General features: G+C 52.7%; 1 protein-coding gene across 1 annotated transcript in view; it reads left to right on the top strand.

Moving 5' to 3' along the window:
• KY (kyphoscoliosis peptidase) overlaps positions 1-7,844 on the top strand; it is a 43,776-nt gene extending 35,932 nt beyond the window's left edge. Inside the window, exons 9-11 of the mRNA XM_059387978.1 lie at positions 508-696; positions 1,877-2,067; positions 6,110-7,844. Of these exons, the coding sequence (XP_059243961.1) occupies positions 508-696; positions 1,877-2,067; positions 6,110-7,005 (1,276 nt within the window). The 3' untranslated portion in view covers positions 7,006-7,844. The remainder of the gene's footprint in view (positions 1-507; positions 697-1,876; positions 2,068-6,109) is intronic.
• The last annotated feature ends 6,876 nt before the right edge of the window (positions 7,845-14,720 follow it).

Below are 14,720 nucleotides of genomic sequence, written 5' to 3'. Positions count from 1 at the left end.
AGTAGGGCTCAGCTTTCTTCTGTACCCTCATACCCCACCCCTCCCTGACACCCTATCCCTGTCACCCAGACCCAACTCCTCAGCCACATGTTTCGAGCTTTTCTGATCCTTCAAAAACATCATCCTTTCCCTGGTTTCCATGTTCTTGGGGGGTCCTCGCTACTGCACCCATTGTCCTCGTGAAGACCCCAGGTGGAGCACTCAGGCGGGTTCCATCTGGGGAAAGATGTTTCTGAAGTGATTTGCTCAGTCTCTAGGGAGGAGCGGGCAGTGGGGACTGAAGCCAGTCTGCACCAGCAGGACCAGCCAGCCCTGTGTCCCCTGTCTCCTAGCCCTGGAAATAACAGCCCTCAGGCTGTCTGTATGGGACTGTGTGAAAGGGAGGGCAAAGGAGAGACACAGAGGGACTGACTGCAGACTTGCCTGAGGCCTGGGGCCATAGACAGATTTGCAGGGGTCCGGCAACCCCAGCAGGAGCCACCTCTCAGACCCCCGTCCCACCCCCAGGATCGCTGGAGTGCACTGCGTGACTGTGCCTGGCTACTCCAAGGGCTTTGGCTACCAGACGGGGCAGAGCTTCTCGGGGGAATTTGACCATGCTTGGAACGCTGTGTACCTGGAGGGGAGATGGCACCTGGTGGACAGCACCTGGGGCAGTGGCCTGGTGGATTCTAGCACCTCCAAATTCACCTTCCTGTAAGTAGAAATCTCAGGGCTGTTGGGAGTCCAGCTGGTGGAAAGCAGGGAGGCACGAGGTTGAAGGAAGTGGGAGGGCCGGGGGGGCCGGGGGGGCCGAGGGCACCTCTCCTTGCTGCTGGCCACTCCCAGGCTTCCTCCAGCTCTGCAGTGTGCTAGGTCCAAGCCAATAGGAAGGGCTGGATCTTTCTGTCCCCTCACCGTCCACTGCCTAAAGCCCTCCTCTGGCTCCCCATCACTGAAAGCCCCGCATCTGCCCACCGGCCATACAAGAATGGAAGGAAAGTTGAGAGCTGCTTCCCCGTCCACAGATGCAGATTCCCTTCAGGCCTTGGACCCACTGGCTGTTTACCATACAAGAAAGTCTGAATTCCCTTCCTCCACTTCTCTGGGCCCAATGCAGCCGCATCGCACCACTGAGGAAGGGGTTCTGTTTGAGGGAAAGGGTGCTGTGGGTGCACAGAGTCCCTGTTAGCCACGGTGGGGCAGGGTGCTGGGCCGCAGGACGCCGCAGCATGTCTCTTCTCCAAGGCTCTGGCCAACTCCGGTTTTACCCTACAGCCATGACATCCACCCGGGATTATAACATCTCTCAGTGACTCAGATTCTTTTTTATCTAGAAAAATGAGAGCGTTGTCTCTGATTTTTGCAGTTTAAATCTCAACAGGTCGGCATACAAGCCAAACACAAGCTGCGCATGAAGCTTTAGCTCAGAGGAATCTCCCTGTTCTTCTCTTGATCTCCATCACTGACCACTCTTGTCTCACTGGGCCCAGGGATCGCAAGAGGGCTGCTCACCCAGCACCTCCACTGCCTGCCCTCCCTCCATCATACTGGCTGACACCGGGTGCCTGGGTTATGCCTTTGCCCCCTTAAATCTCGGCTGGGCTTTGAGAGTAGGCAGAACTCATTCCCCACCTGGACACTGCTCCAGCTGGAGTAGGCCTTCTTGCCATGGCCTCTATTTCTGCAAGCAGCCATGGAGGGGCCATCTGCGGTGCCCGTGATAAGACTGGAGATAGTGCCTCTCCCCATTGGGTTGTTGGCAGGACCCCTCCTGTGGAGGTGCTAGACAAGAGAAGGCCCCAAATGTCCCCCTGCGAGCCCCCACCTCCTTCTCCACAGAGCTGAGGCCTACTTACCCCCATGGCTACTGACCAGCTTTCGCCCCCACCTCTAGCTACAATGAATTCTACTTCCTCACCCACCCTGCGCTGTTCATTGAGGACCACTTCCCAGACAACAAGAACTGGCAACTGCTAAAGCCACCTCAATCCCTGAGGCAGTTTGAGAGCAACATGTATCACAAGAGTGAATTCTACAACAAGGGGATGCTGAGCGCCCACCCAGAGACTTCTGTCCTCAGAACAGGTAAGCCCAAAGCTGGTGGCTGCCACATTGGCAGCAGGGAAGGAAGCCAGCTCTGCCCCTCAGGCATCTGGGCACCCAGGGGACCCAGCCGGGGCCCGGGAGCTCCCTGTGAGCTGTGTGTATGTGCAGATGCCCACTAAGGCAGCCAAGGCCATCGGGCCCCCGGGGGAGGACACAGCCATAGGTCACATTTGCAGGGACAGACACCTCCTCACGGCAGCATAAACCAAAAAGCAGCTGCATAGGAAACACTTGGGGTTCCCTAGGCCTTAGGACCCCAATTACAGCCCAGCCTGTCAGGGATCCAGGAACAGAGGGTCCCCAGCTGGGTGAATCTCTCTCAGTTCCTGCAGCAGGTAAAGGATCGCCTCAGGCCTGGCTGTCCGCACCTCCCAGTTCGGATCCCTGACAGAAGCTCACTAGCCTGCTGTGTTCTCCCGAACTCCTGACCAAGAAGGACATGTTGGCTCAGCCAAGCTGGTCTCTGTGTGTGGGCAGTCCAAGCAGGGAGTGGGAGAGCAGCAGGGGTCTCCCGGGACAGAGGACCGGGGGAGGCTTTATCAGGGAGTAGCTGCTGAGCAGGGCCTTAGGAGCTGGAAGAGAGCAGGCGTCACCACACGCAGGGACAGACACGCTCTGGAAGGACACAGCAAGCCCCCCAGCGTCTGAACTCAAGCACCCCTAGACCAGGGCTGGCTCCAGGGGTGCAGCCTGCCTTCCTCTCTGTCCTTCCCTTGACCAGCTCAGATGCCTGTCATCTCTGCCGGCTTCCCTCCTGGAGGCAGAGTCCAGCCTTTTCCTCCCAACTTCCCTGGGAGTAGGAAGGGCAGGACCCATAGCTGAGCTGTCCCCATGGCTGGCCTAGACTGATCTTTGCTCCCCACATCCCCACAGGGGCCACAGGCACCCAGCCAGGTGTGTTTGGGCACTCTGAGGTTTGGGGGGAGCAGCTGTGAGGGAGAGGGTACAGAACTGTGGTCACGAGCCTCATGACCTTTGCTTTATGTACGTCGAAGGCCCTGGTGCCTGGTCCAGGGCTGGACACATAACCTGGACACACTACAGGGCTCACCACAGCCTAGTTGGTGCACCTACCCCCCAAGCCCACCCACACACACCCCCACATTTCAGGAAAGTCCTGCCTGTTGGCATCATCTCGGAGAGTAGGGGGTCCCCATACTCCCAAAAGGGAGGACCTGAGCTGGCACTGGCTGTTAGCATGAAGAGGTCTGTGGGCGTGTCTGCTGGTGAGCCCCAGCCCCCATGTAGAGGGATAGGGGCACGGGGAGCACAGGTATCCCTGTGCTGTTTCTAGCTGATTTCCTCCTTCTGCCTCACAATGCTTTCCTTAACCAGTTTGCTGAGCTCTCGAATACTCTTCTAAAACTACAAATATCTGGAGGCTCCTGCTGTTAAAATGACAGTGTGAGATTGCTATCTTCAAGAACACGTTTTCTGGGCACAGATCAGACAGGGAGCCTGTTCTCACTGGTGTGGGCCATGGAACCACAGGGAAGAATGGACCAGGCCACACCAAAGTCAAATTAACGCCACGGAGTAGAACTTGCCTTGGCGAGAGACACAGAATGTAAACACTGGGTTTCTTAATATACAGTAATCTCAAATTTGATCCCATATTCGTGATGCATATTTAAGGACTATTTCTTTGTTGGAGCTAGTTTTGTTAAGAGTGGGGAAGAGAAGAAAGCAGGAGGAGAAACAGGTGGGTGAAAAGCAGGGAAGGAAGAGGACGGGGATGTGGGGGGCCGGGGGAGGTGGAGGGAGAAGGGATGCAGGAGAGGCCACGGGCTCCCACAGAGTCCCTAGGGCCACCAGTCCTTCTTTCAAGTCTTCCAGCCATTCAGCAATCCTTTGCAGAGAATCTGCTGGCCCAGGCACCCTGGTGAGGCCTGGGACACGCAGGAAAGGATGCAGGAAGCCAATTCCCCGCAGCGCTCACCCCTATGGAGAAGATAGACATCGCAGGAACTGATTCAGTACAACAATGCTAAGGTTCCTGAAGGGGATGTGGAGCGTCAAGAAAGGCCTCCAGGGGAGCTGGACCTTTCTGAGGGCTCAGGAAAAGGCTTCTCTACAGTCAGACCAGTTGTGCCAAGGTCTTACCTGGTTTGGGGGGAAAGGGTGGAGGGAAGTACAGGTGTGAGGGCTCTGGGATGTGTACCCTGGAGGAGGCAGGAGAATGCACTGTGGTCCCAAAAAGGAGGTCCTGACTCAGGCCAGGCAGGAGGGGACAGGACTCTCACTGGTCTCCAGTTTGATAGTGACTCACACAAGTGAACACAGGAGTGACCAGGCAGCTAATTTGCCAGGGGCCCTCGGTTGGGACTCCACATCAAAGGTGAATTCTGTGCCATCTCACAGCCAACTCAGAAGCAAGATGGAACAGGGCGGGGCCATGAGCAGTTGAAGGCTGAGACAACCTCTGCGCACTGAGTTTGTCTATAAGAGGAAGCAAGGGGAGAGGAGAGATTCAACAGAGAGAGACTGGTAACAAGTCTGTTGCTCTGGGGCACCTTCCTTTCGAGGTTACCATAAGACAGATGTCCCATAGTGGCTGGAGGCAGTGGAGAAAGAAAGTGGCCAAAGAAGATAGCCCAAAGCACCCCACAAGCAGTTTGGCAGAGAGGGAAGAAATGGCAGAGGGAATGTGCAGTGGTGGCTGGACAGGGTTGAAGCGGGCCGGGGCTGCGAGAGGAGAAGAGGGCGGCCAGGAGGGTGGGCCAGCAGCCCAGAGGCTCCAAAGAAGTCACCGAAGTCTTTGGAGAGTGGGGACAGAGGCCAGATGAGTTATGTGGGAGGAAGGGGACTGCAGCGGGGAGGGGTTCCCTGCAAGGGAAGGCCGGGAAAAGGTTCCAGATGAAGAAGTCCGTGGAGAAACAGAAGGGAGCCAGCCAGTGAATGCCCATCCTTTCTTTCGGCTGCTTTGGGATTCTCACTGGCTAGTTGGGAATTAGCACTGAATTCAGGAGCAGAGCAGCCTGGAGTCAGGGCCTTGGGGCAGATTAGAGGGGAAGTCTTGGAGGTACTTGTTCTAGAGCCCAGGCATGGCCTCCCCAGCAAAAGCGTTAGACCTCAGACTGGGAAAAGATTCCTGGGGAGAGTGGCTCTGAGGGTAGCCTGTCCCCTTACTTTGCACTCACCTGTGAACCTGACTTGGGCTGGGGCAGTTGCTGAGACAAGGCGCAGGTGTGGGGCTTCAGGGAGGAAGAGGATTAAGGCTCTGCAAGGAGCCACAGCCCCTCCCTATGGTCCTGCAAGGCAGGGACAACCAGGTGGGGGAGTTCTCATGGTCGGTAGAGCAGGAGAACTGACCACCTATCCCTGAAAAACAGGGACCGGGACAGAGGAAGACAAAACCAGAGGGCAAGGGGAGAGGGGGAGGGGAGGCAAAAGTCCTCCAGAGATAGGCCAAGCCACAGCCAAGTGAGAGTCCTGGGGTGGCAGCAGTGGGGGGAGCAAGGAGGCAGCCCCCCCCCCACCCCACCGAGCACAGCCTCTGGCAATGAAACCCTCCCAGCCAGGTTTGAAGGTCCAGTGTTCACCTGACAGACACTGCCGCTGTAATAAACAGAGGCTGGAGGGAGCACGTGAAATAAGGCTTAAGACTGGAAGGAGACAAAGGGAGCCCCTCCACGCAGTCACAGGCCCTCCTTGCCCCCAAGCCCTCTCCCCTGCTCAAATCTGGCTAAGCCTCCAGGCCACTTTCATCTAAATGAAATCCAGAATCGCTTGGGTGAGGCAAACAAGTAGAGCTGGGGCAGATTTTCTGCCGAGGTGCTCACCCTGAGAGAACAACCCGCAGCCCGGAGGGGAGCCCCTCCCGTGGTGTGCCGCGACTGGCTTACACGGTGTTCGGGGACATGGTCTCGATCACCTAAAATCCATCTTGCTGGAAACACTCACACCGTGGAAATAGGCAGATGTAGAGTCAGGGCTTCTTCCCCCGAGAGCCAGGTGTTAACCACTCAGCAGTACATCGGCACATCCCGGGCCGCCCCTGACCCTGGCTCTCTCTCCACAGTGAACGGGAAAGCCACCATCACCATTGAGAGCCGTGCCCCGACACTCTTCATGTTCATGCTCAACGGCAAGCAGGAGCACGGGCTGCTGAGCCTCCGGAAGAACGGGATGAAGCTGGACATATACCCTCCGGCGGTGGGCACCCACAAGCTGCAGATCTTTGCCAAGGGCAACTCTGAAGTCTATAGCTCAGTGCTGGAGTACACGCTCAAGTGCAACTACGTGGACCTCAGCGTCCGGCTGCCGGCCGAGCTGCACCAGCCCGTGGGCCCCAGCTGGTTCTCAGAGCAGATGGGCATCGTGAAGCCCTCCCACCCCGACCCCATCATCCACACCAGCGACGGGCGCTGCTCTATCAGCTTCGACGTGGAGGAGGGCATCAGCGTCCTGGCTTCCCTGCATGGGGACGAAGGCCCCATCACCGAGGAGACGCAGCGACGCTACATCTTCCAGCTACAGCGGGAGAAGCGGGCCGAGCTGAAGGTCCAGCTGCCCCAGGCGGGCAAGTTTGCCCTCAAGATCTTTGTTAAGAAGAGGCTGGAGCCAGGCAACTACGTCTTCGTCTTCAATTACCTCCTGTGCTGCACCAACACCAAGGTGAACTGGCCCATGTTCCCCGAGAGCTTTGGCAACTGGGGGCAGGACAATGAGTTGCTGGAGCCTCTGTCAGGTGTACTTCCCGCCAACCGGGACGTCTCATTCAAACTGAAACTCCATGGGGTTGCCAAAGCCCTGGTGAAGGGGCAGGACACGTGGCCCCTGACCCTGAATCAAGAGGGCTACTGGGAGGGCAGCTGCAGCACGGCCGGCTGCCGCGAGATCTACGTCATGGTGCTGGAGAACGCCAACCACAACTTCTACTCCTACATCCTGAAGTACAAAGTGAACGCCCAGTGAGGTCTGGTGCCCCGGCCACCCCCTCCGCCCCTTCCCAGAGGGCCGAGCCCACACTTGCCCAGGGAGGGCCCGACGGAGGTGCAGAGAGCCCCGGATACCGCCGAGCCTGCATGAAACCACTTCGAGGCCTCTGCCTCAGTCTCTCCACTTGGCCACGGAGGCGGGGATGTTGCATCCCACGGCTTCACTTGGCTGTGGCCGCGGCCAAGGGGACGGAGGCATGGGCCCTTTAGAAGAAAAAGGTGCTATGTAAATCCAAGGTATTGTGAACCATACACCACTGCCCAGATGCCCCCTTCTCGTGTTAATGCTCTTGTTGTTTTTATAGGGTTGATGTGGGAAAGCAGGGAGGTTGCCCAGGCAGAAAGCTTTTCACGCGATGGTGAGAGAATTGTCCTTCGTGCCCAAGAGAGACCGGCCTGCAAGGCTGAGTCACCCTGAATGACTCACAGAGCCCCCTTTCAGGTAGCCTCAGCGTCTCTCACGGATTCTTGGACCCCAGGGAGCGTCAGACTACCATTTTTTCCCCCCAGACCTGACCATCTTCTGCATTCCTGCTGTCTCTTGCTCTTTAAGAGCCCTAGAGGAAGGAAGGTGGGAAGAGGAAGCTCGCCAGCCTGTGTCTGGCTGGAGGCTCCACAGTCCCAGAAACACTGAGAATGTGGCGATAGAAGAGTCAGGAGGGGGCTCCCAGGGCCCACTCTTGGGTGCCCTGGGTAGAAGGCCGGAGGGCCGGGGACACCCCAGCAGCCCCATTCCCTAAGAATGAGAGTGCGAGGCCTCCGACTCCGCGCTCTCAGAAGCGCCCACAGTCCCGCTCAGTCTAGTGAGTCGGTGGCCCTCCAGGCTCTCTCAGAGGCTGGGCTTCCTTCAGGCCCTGGCCTGCACTTGCACGGGTTGCTTCAAGAGGCTGCTAGGCCCTTGGGGGGTCAGGGGGTCTTGTTGATAACCCTAAATCAAGACCTGGGCAGGGAGGCCAGGCAGGGAGTAGAGCAAATACCACAGTGCCGAGGAGACTCATGAGCTAACAGGGCTCTGCTGACCCCCAAGGGTCCCCACCAGCAAAGCCCACACAGGGACCTCCACCTGCTCTGGGAGCTGTTTTGGGGCTTGTCTGCATCCCATCTCCCTTCTGGCCTTTTTCTGCCATGAGGGACCCCTGGGGTCCTGCCTTCCATGCCACCTTCTCTAGCCCTAGGAACCTCAGCTGCCCAGCGGCCCTCAGCAGCACCTCAGGCCCGTGTTGCCGTGGCAACGGCGGCAAGGTTGGCTCCTTCTTGCAAGGGCAGGGGAGAAGGAAGGAGGGAGAGGCCCTGTGTGGCCATGGTCGCACCCTCCCAGCACGAGGAGCCCCTGCCGGGGCTCCCTACCTCCTGGCTTGTCAGCTTGGCAGCCCCCCCTCCAGTGTCAGTGCCCTCACCCTGAGAACTGGCACTGCCCAGCGCCCTGCCTCTCAACTACTCTTCTGCATGTCCTCAGGATCAGCGACAGCCAAGCCAGCCGGATGCCCATGCCTCCCCTCCCTGCCATCATCCTCACATTCGTGTATTCAGCAAAGGTTCACGGGGCACTTCATAAGCACCGGGCTCCGTGTGAGATGCTGTGGTAACAGAGGGAACCAAGGGGGTCCTGCCCCTGCCATCTCAGAGCTCAAGGTGGGCGGCAGCAGCCTGGCAGCACGCCAAAGAGGACTGCCTAAATTTCCAGGCTCCCAAAACTTCATCACCTCCCCAAAGGTCCTCGCTGCCACCCAACTTGGACCTGACCTTGAGCCATGTGACAGGGATACCCAGCCCTCACCAGGTGGGGGGCCCTAGAATACAAGGGCAGCACACCATGGGGGTCTGCGCTCTCTCCTGGCCTATGTCCAGTACCCTCTGGCAGGCTCTGCCACCCAAGCCTTTGGCACTGTTGTCACTCACACCTGGAAAATGCACAAAGGCCCCCAAGGCAGAACCGCTGTGCAGTAACCACGACGGGAAAACAAGGGGAGTTCTTACACCCTGAAAACAGCCTTTTTTCACACCTTTGATTTTATGGGCTGAAAGAAATGTGCTGTTTTATCCAAATAACAAGTGCCTTCTATGACTCATGTGACTCCCTGGACCCAGAACCATAGCTAGTTCTGATGAGGACAACATGTACCTTTTTATAAAAATAATATAACTAATCAGTACATTCTGGAGCGGGCAGAGGATGCCACTCGGCACAACGGGAGCTGCCCCAGAAAGACCAGGCCCAACCTCTCCAAAGGTCTGCAGAGCAACCGGGAACCCCTCCTTCTGTGTCAACCTCCCCCCCACCCTTGTAAAGACAGCTGTAGGCACTGTCAGAAATCACCTGAATTTCTTTCCACCGAAGTAAAAATACATGGAATGAAATCCAATCTTCATGAATTTTTACACGCATGCTGCTCAGGATAGAATTCAGGGTTGCATTTTGAAGCCTTTTATTCAAATCCCCATCTTTGTTTCCTGGTACCCGAGTCCCGGCGTCTGGTGGAATGGCACGGGCGCCCCCTGGTGCCCATAGCGTGGAGCTGCCGGCGAGCGGAACTGCGAGGGCGAGCGGATCCCCCGGGGTTTTTAGGCAGAATCTGAAATTCGCTACTGAGACGTTTTTGTTCAGTTCACTGGGTGTTTCCTCATGTACACACGGAGCACATCTTTGGCACGCGCAAGCCGTGAGGCGAGCTCGGGGCCTGCCTGGCAGGGTGAGAAGACAAGGCATGTAATACTCGGGGGTGTTTTCCGGAGAAATCACGTCTTGAAATGGAAACAACGCTGGATATGGGACCGGAAGGGACCGCTCTGACCGCGCTCGTTACTACGCTGGTGAAGGACCGAGACTGATCACACTCAGGGCTTTGGCCACAGGCAGAAGGGTGCAGAAGGTCGGGGAGGGTGTGGGAGTGGGGGGCAAATGGGCTACAACCACAACGGCAATTAACTCCTTTCAGTGTGCCAGCAGCACAGCTGGACGCCGTTTCAATCTGATTATGGTCATTGTGAGTTCCCCATATGCTGCACCGCCCCACCCAGACAGACTCCTCATGGCCTGCGGAGATTAAAAGGAAATAAATAGATTAACTGAAGCATGAAGGATTTAGGCTAGACATAAAGAACTATTTCCTGTTTTCAAGCAGGAGGGGCAAGGTGCCAAGAAAGTTTGTGAAAATCCTCTTCTCAAAGGACTCTGAAAACTGGAAAAGTTTTCCCAGTGGTCTGGGTTTTAGATGCTAGGCTAACTGGAAGGACTAAATTCTCTCTAAACCAGTTAATCCTTCAAGTACACTAGATCGTCCCCAACAAACACAAAGTGAACAGTACTGATTGCCACATCGTTCGCTGTTAGTAGTGTGTTCAGGGGTGATGTGCGTCTGTGTCCCACATCAGTTTCTCTGGGGTCTATCATTTCTTTTCATTGGAAAGAAGTAGCCAGAAATCTTAAGAGCTGATTACTTTTCATAACGTGTGTGTTGAGTTGTGTGGGCCAGTGGCTGTTGAGTAGGCTTTCCCCACATTGTTGCTGGTGTTGTTTTTCAATAAAATTTATATTCATTTTTATCCAACAATGTAATTATCGATCCGTACTTATCACTGCTCTCACCAGGGGGGGAAAAATAGGAAAAAACACTTTCATGTTCAAAGGGAGTCCGCGGGAAAAAAAAAAAAAAAAATCAATGTCCCAGCCATTTGAATGTGATGGGGAGATGCAAATGGAATGTCAGGCAAATAGCTATTTCACATTAAAGAAAACATAATTAGGTTAGCTCAGCCCCTCTCTGCCTCACATGCCTTTGAAGAACATGAAGGCAGTGTTTCTTTCATTGAATCTTGTTTAACTTGAAATTTTTCAAGTCAATCCTAATTTCTGTTATTAGTAAAAGAAAAAAATGTACCCAAAATGCCTATCAGCCTTCTTTTTTTGTTGTTTTGAGTATATATCTATGTCTTGATTCTCAGATACATACAGAAACTTCCCAGCAGGTTACCTAAACAGGTTATTCACAAATTAGACATTTAGGGAAATAGACAACACGAACAGCCAGGTACCCCTGAGAAGCTGCCGTAACCATGGAGACCATCGTCGTAGCTGTAGTGTGAAGGACAGAAAGAACTGTGTTCTCAAATCTGGCCTTGTAGCACCTCTCCCCGCTGGACCCACCAACGTGAGGCCCCCACGCACGTCTCCTGAGGAAGGAAACGCACGGATGGACCGTGTCTTTAACAGCATATTTAAGGAGAAGTCATAAGAGAGTCTCTTGCATTCAGAAAAGGAACTCTTAAATAATTCGGACAATCTGAGAGTGCCAACCAGGAGGCTGGAACAGATGACCTCTAACGTCCCTTCCAGTCCGGAGAGTTTGTGATGCTGCATCTCTGTGAACATATGCTGGCAGGTGGTAGCCCTGGGATTGTGTTTGGGAATGTCTGAAGGGCCCTGCTGTGTTAAGAGCCTGCCCTGCAGCCTCCAGCAGATTGAGCTGCCTGCTCCTCTCTTGCCTGAGGGCAAGGGGCTGGAGCAAACCCAGCAGAGGGACCAAAGGGAAAGCAACAGCCCCTGACAGGATGCTGCTTCTCTCTGATTTTGCAAGCAGGACAAAAGAAATGAAAAGTCAGGCAGCGATTGGGATGCCTTCCCTTAGATATCCCACAGGCATCCCCAAATCAAAAGATACTGAACTGAAGTCACTTTTCTCCTCTACATTCCCTCCAACTCCTCCTGGGCCCCCAGTGCAGTAAATGCATCCCCATCTCCCAGGTAGCTGAATCAGAGCCGTGATGGTCACTAGAGACTCCCTCATTTCCCTCAGTGATGAAATCTGGGCCATTCTGACCCACTCTCCCAGCCTCACATCCAACCCCACTCACACAGCCTTTGCCATAATTGAAGCCTTCATCATCTCACAGCTCCGCTGTGGTGACTGCTTTCCACGATGATATGAGCCCCACCACCACCAGTTGCCCCATGACTCCCCGTGTATCTTCTTATAAGAATATAGAACTATTGGTTGTGTTAAGACAAGGTTTCCATGAAAGCCTTTCAGAAGAAGTCTGCTGTCTTTGGAGAAAGGATAATTTGTGTCAGGTGCTGATGGAAAAGGTAGGTCTTCAAACAAAAACTGGTTTTGACACAGAGGCAGAAACTCCTCCTTTACCTGGATTCTGAAGAGGCCAGGTTCTAACTAAGGTCTTCACTCCGGGCAGCACTATGTGGGGTGGCTCATAGAACCACACCTAAAGAGGGACCTGTGACAGGGTGAGTGGTGGAGACTAGCCTGAAGGTTAGCAAGCTACACCTTGTAAATCAGATTATCCACATCCGTGGTTCACAGGTTTCCCTGCTTTCCTCCTGGAACCAAAACAGTATTGATCATATATATGTTCAAATGTGCCAGGTGGGCTCCCTGGCAAGCAGATGCTGAGACAGAGTTAGGAATGCAAACAAGGTACTAGAGTGTAATGCCCATGAAAGATAAAGTGGGAGGAAGCAGAGAGAACTTCAGACAGCCGTCCAAGTCTAAACAGCCAAGCCCTATAGACCCCAGTCTGCTCAGTCATTGGCTATGAGCTGACCAGGAAAAGCTTGGACCCAGTTCAAAAGCTAAGACGCATGTTCGGTTTCTGATCCAGTGTGTAAGAAGTCTAGAAGCCAACATTCCCTCCAACAGATAAAAGGCTGACAAATGGAAAAATCAAACTTATGTCTGTAGGAGAAGTGAAGTCACAAGGTAAACCATTGTCCCCTCCCCAAACTGGAGAGAATGACAGCTGATACCAAGAATCACAGTCCACCAGAATAGGAGCCTCCCAGGGAATTATTGCCTGGGTGGGAAAACCTGAATTGTAATTGACAAATTGCTGGGGCTTAGTGTGGACAGTCTTGAGAGCTGAAAACTCTCCAGGGTGACCCAGTCATCAGAACCCCTACATTTTTGTGAGTTTTATCTCCTGGATCTCTACCAGGTCTCACAGTGAATATCAGAGAAAAATCCCCTCATGCTTCTGGGATAGGGGGAATGGATCCATCTACAAGCAGAAAATTAGTAAGGAAATAGTTGAACTCAACACCACCCCCAAATACTAGATACATCTATAGACTACTTCATCCAACGATAGCAGATTACATATTCTTTCCAATTGCACATAGAATAGTCACCAAGAAAGACCACGTTTTGGACCATAAAGCATACCCCAATGGACTGAAATGAATGGAAATTACATAATGTCTGCTCTCAGACCAGAGTGGAATTAAACTAGACATCAGTAACAGAAAGGTAACTGGAAAATCCCAAAATATTTGTAGATTAAACAACACACTTCCAAATAGCTAATGGGTCAAAGAAGAAATCTCAAGAGAAATTTTGAAATATTTTGAACTACAGGAAAATGAAAACACAACTTATCAAACTTTGAAAGATGCAGCAAAAGCTCTCTTTAGAAGGAAATTAAGAGCATTGAAAGCAAATATTGAAAAAGTAGAAAGCTCTGAGATCAATAATCTAAGCTTCCACTATAGGGAACTAGAAAAAGAAGAGCAAAGTAAGCAAAAGAAAATAAATGATTCAAAAAGAACAGAAATCAATAAATTGAAAATAAAAAATCAATAGAGAAAATCAGCAAAATCAAAAGCTTTGTTCTTAGAAAAGATCAATAACATCTATAAGCCTCTAGCCAAGCTAGTTAAGAAAAAAAGAAAGGACACAATTACCAATACCAGAAGTGAAAGAGGAGGTATCACTATAGATCCCATGCACATTAAAAGGATAATAAAGGAAATTAAAAATAAAAAATTAAAAAATTAAAGGATAATAAAGGAATACTATAGATAACTCTATGCCCCCAAATTTGATAACCTACCATTATCAAATGGTCTCATTCTTTGAAAGACACAATCTGTCAAAATTCACACAAGAAGAAATAGGTGATCTGAATAGGCCTATAAACTTTTAAAGAAATTGGGTCAATAATCAATAACCTTCTACAAAAAAAGCACCAGGCCCAGAGAGGTTCGCTGGTGAAGTCCACCAAACACTTAAAGAAGAAATTATACCAATTTTCAATTTTCTACAACCTCTTCCAGAAGATAGAAGCAGAGGGCTTCCTAACTCATCTGAGGCCAGCATCATCCTAATACCAAAACAAAATACATTATAAGAAAATAGAAAAACAGATGAATATCTCTCATGAAAACAGATACAAAAATCCTCCAAAAACATTAGCAAACTGAATCCAACACAGTATAAAGCTAAGGCAGACCCTGAAGGGATTGCCAACTGAGAGCTCTCAGCTATCTGACATACCCCTTACAGGTAACCATCAAGTTCTCTCTTGACAGGAAAGCTGAGCAGTACATCTCTGTGTCTACCGCAAAGGATTCAGAAAAGATTGAGTGTAGCTTCATCTCAAAGCCATCTGGGATCCAGTGATCACTGGTGAGAAGCCACCAAATGGTTTGTCGAAGGGACAGGGGTGGGATCCATGTCTGACAGGAGGAACACATCCTCCAAGGTGCTGGAGACTCGACTGACAGAAGGCAGCTTCTTCCTTCCCTCTCTGTCTTGGCCTCCTGCTTCCATCACCCACAGCAGCCTTAACACTAAAGCCAGAAGGATCTGCTCATGTTACACGCTTACTTAAAACCTGCCAAAAACTCCCCATTGTCCAAGGGGTAAGACTCAGTCCCCCACTGTCTTAGTCTGTTCTGGCTGC

Source organism: Mustela nigripes, chromosome 2 (assembly GCF_022355385.1).
Source record: "Mustela nigripes isolate SB6536 chromosome 2, MUSNIG.SB6536, whole genome shotgun sequence".
In the NCBI taxonomy this organism is placed as follows: Eukaryota; Metazoa; Chordata; class Mammalia; order Carnivora; family Mustelidae; genus Mustela; species Mustela nigripes.
Note: the sequence above shows the minus strand (reverse complement) of the source record. Positions and strands in the feature narration are given on the sequence as shown.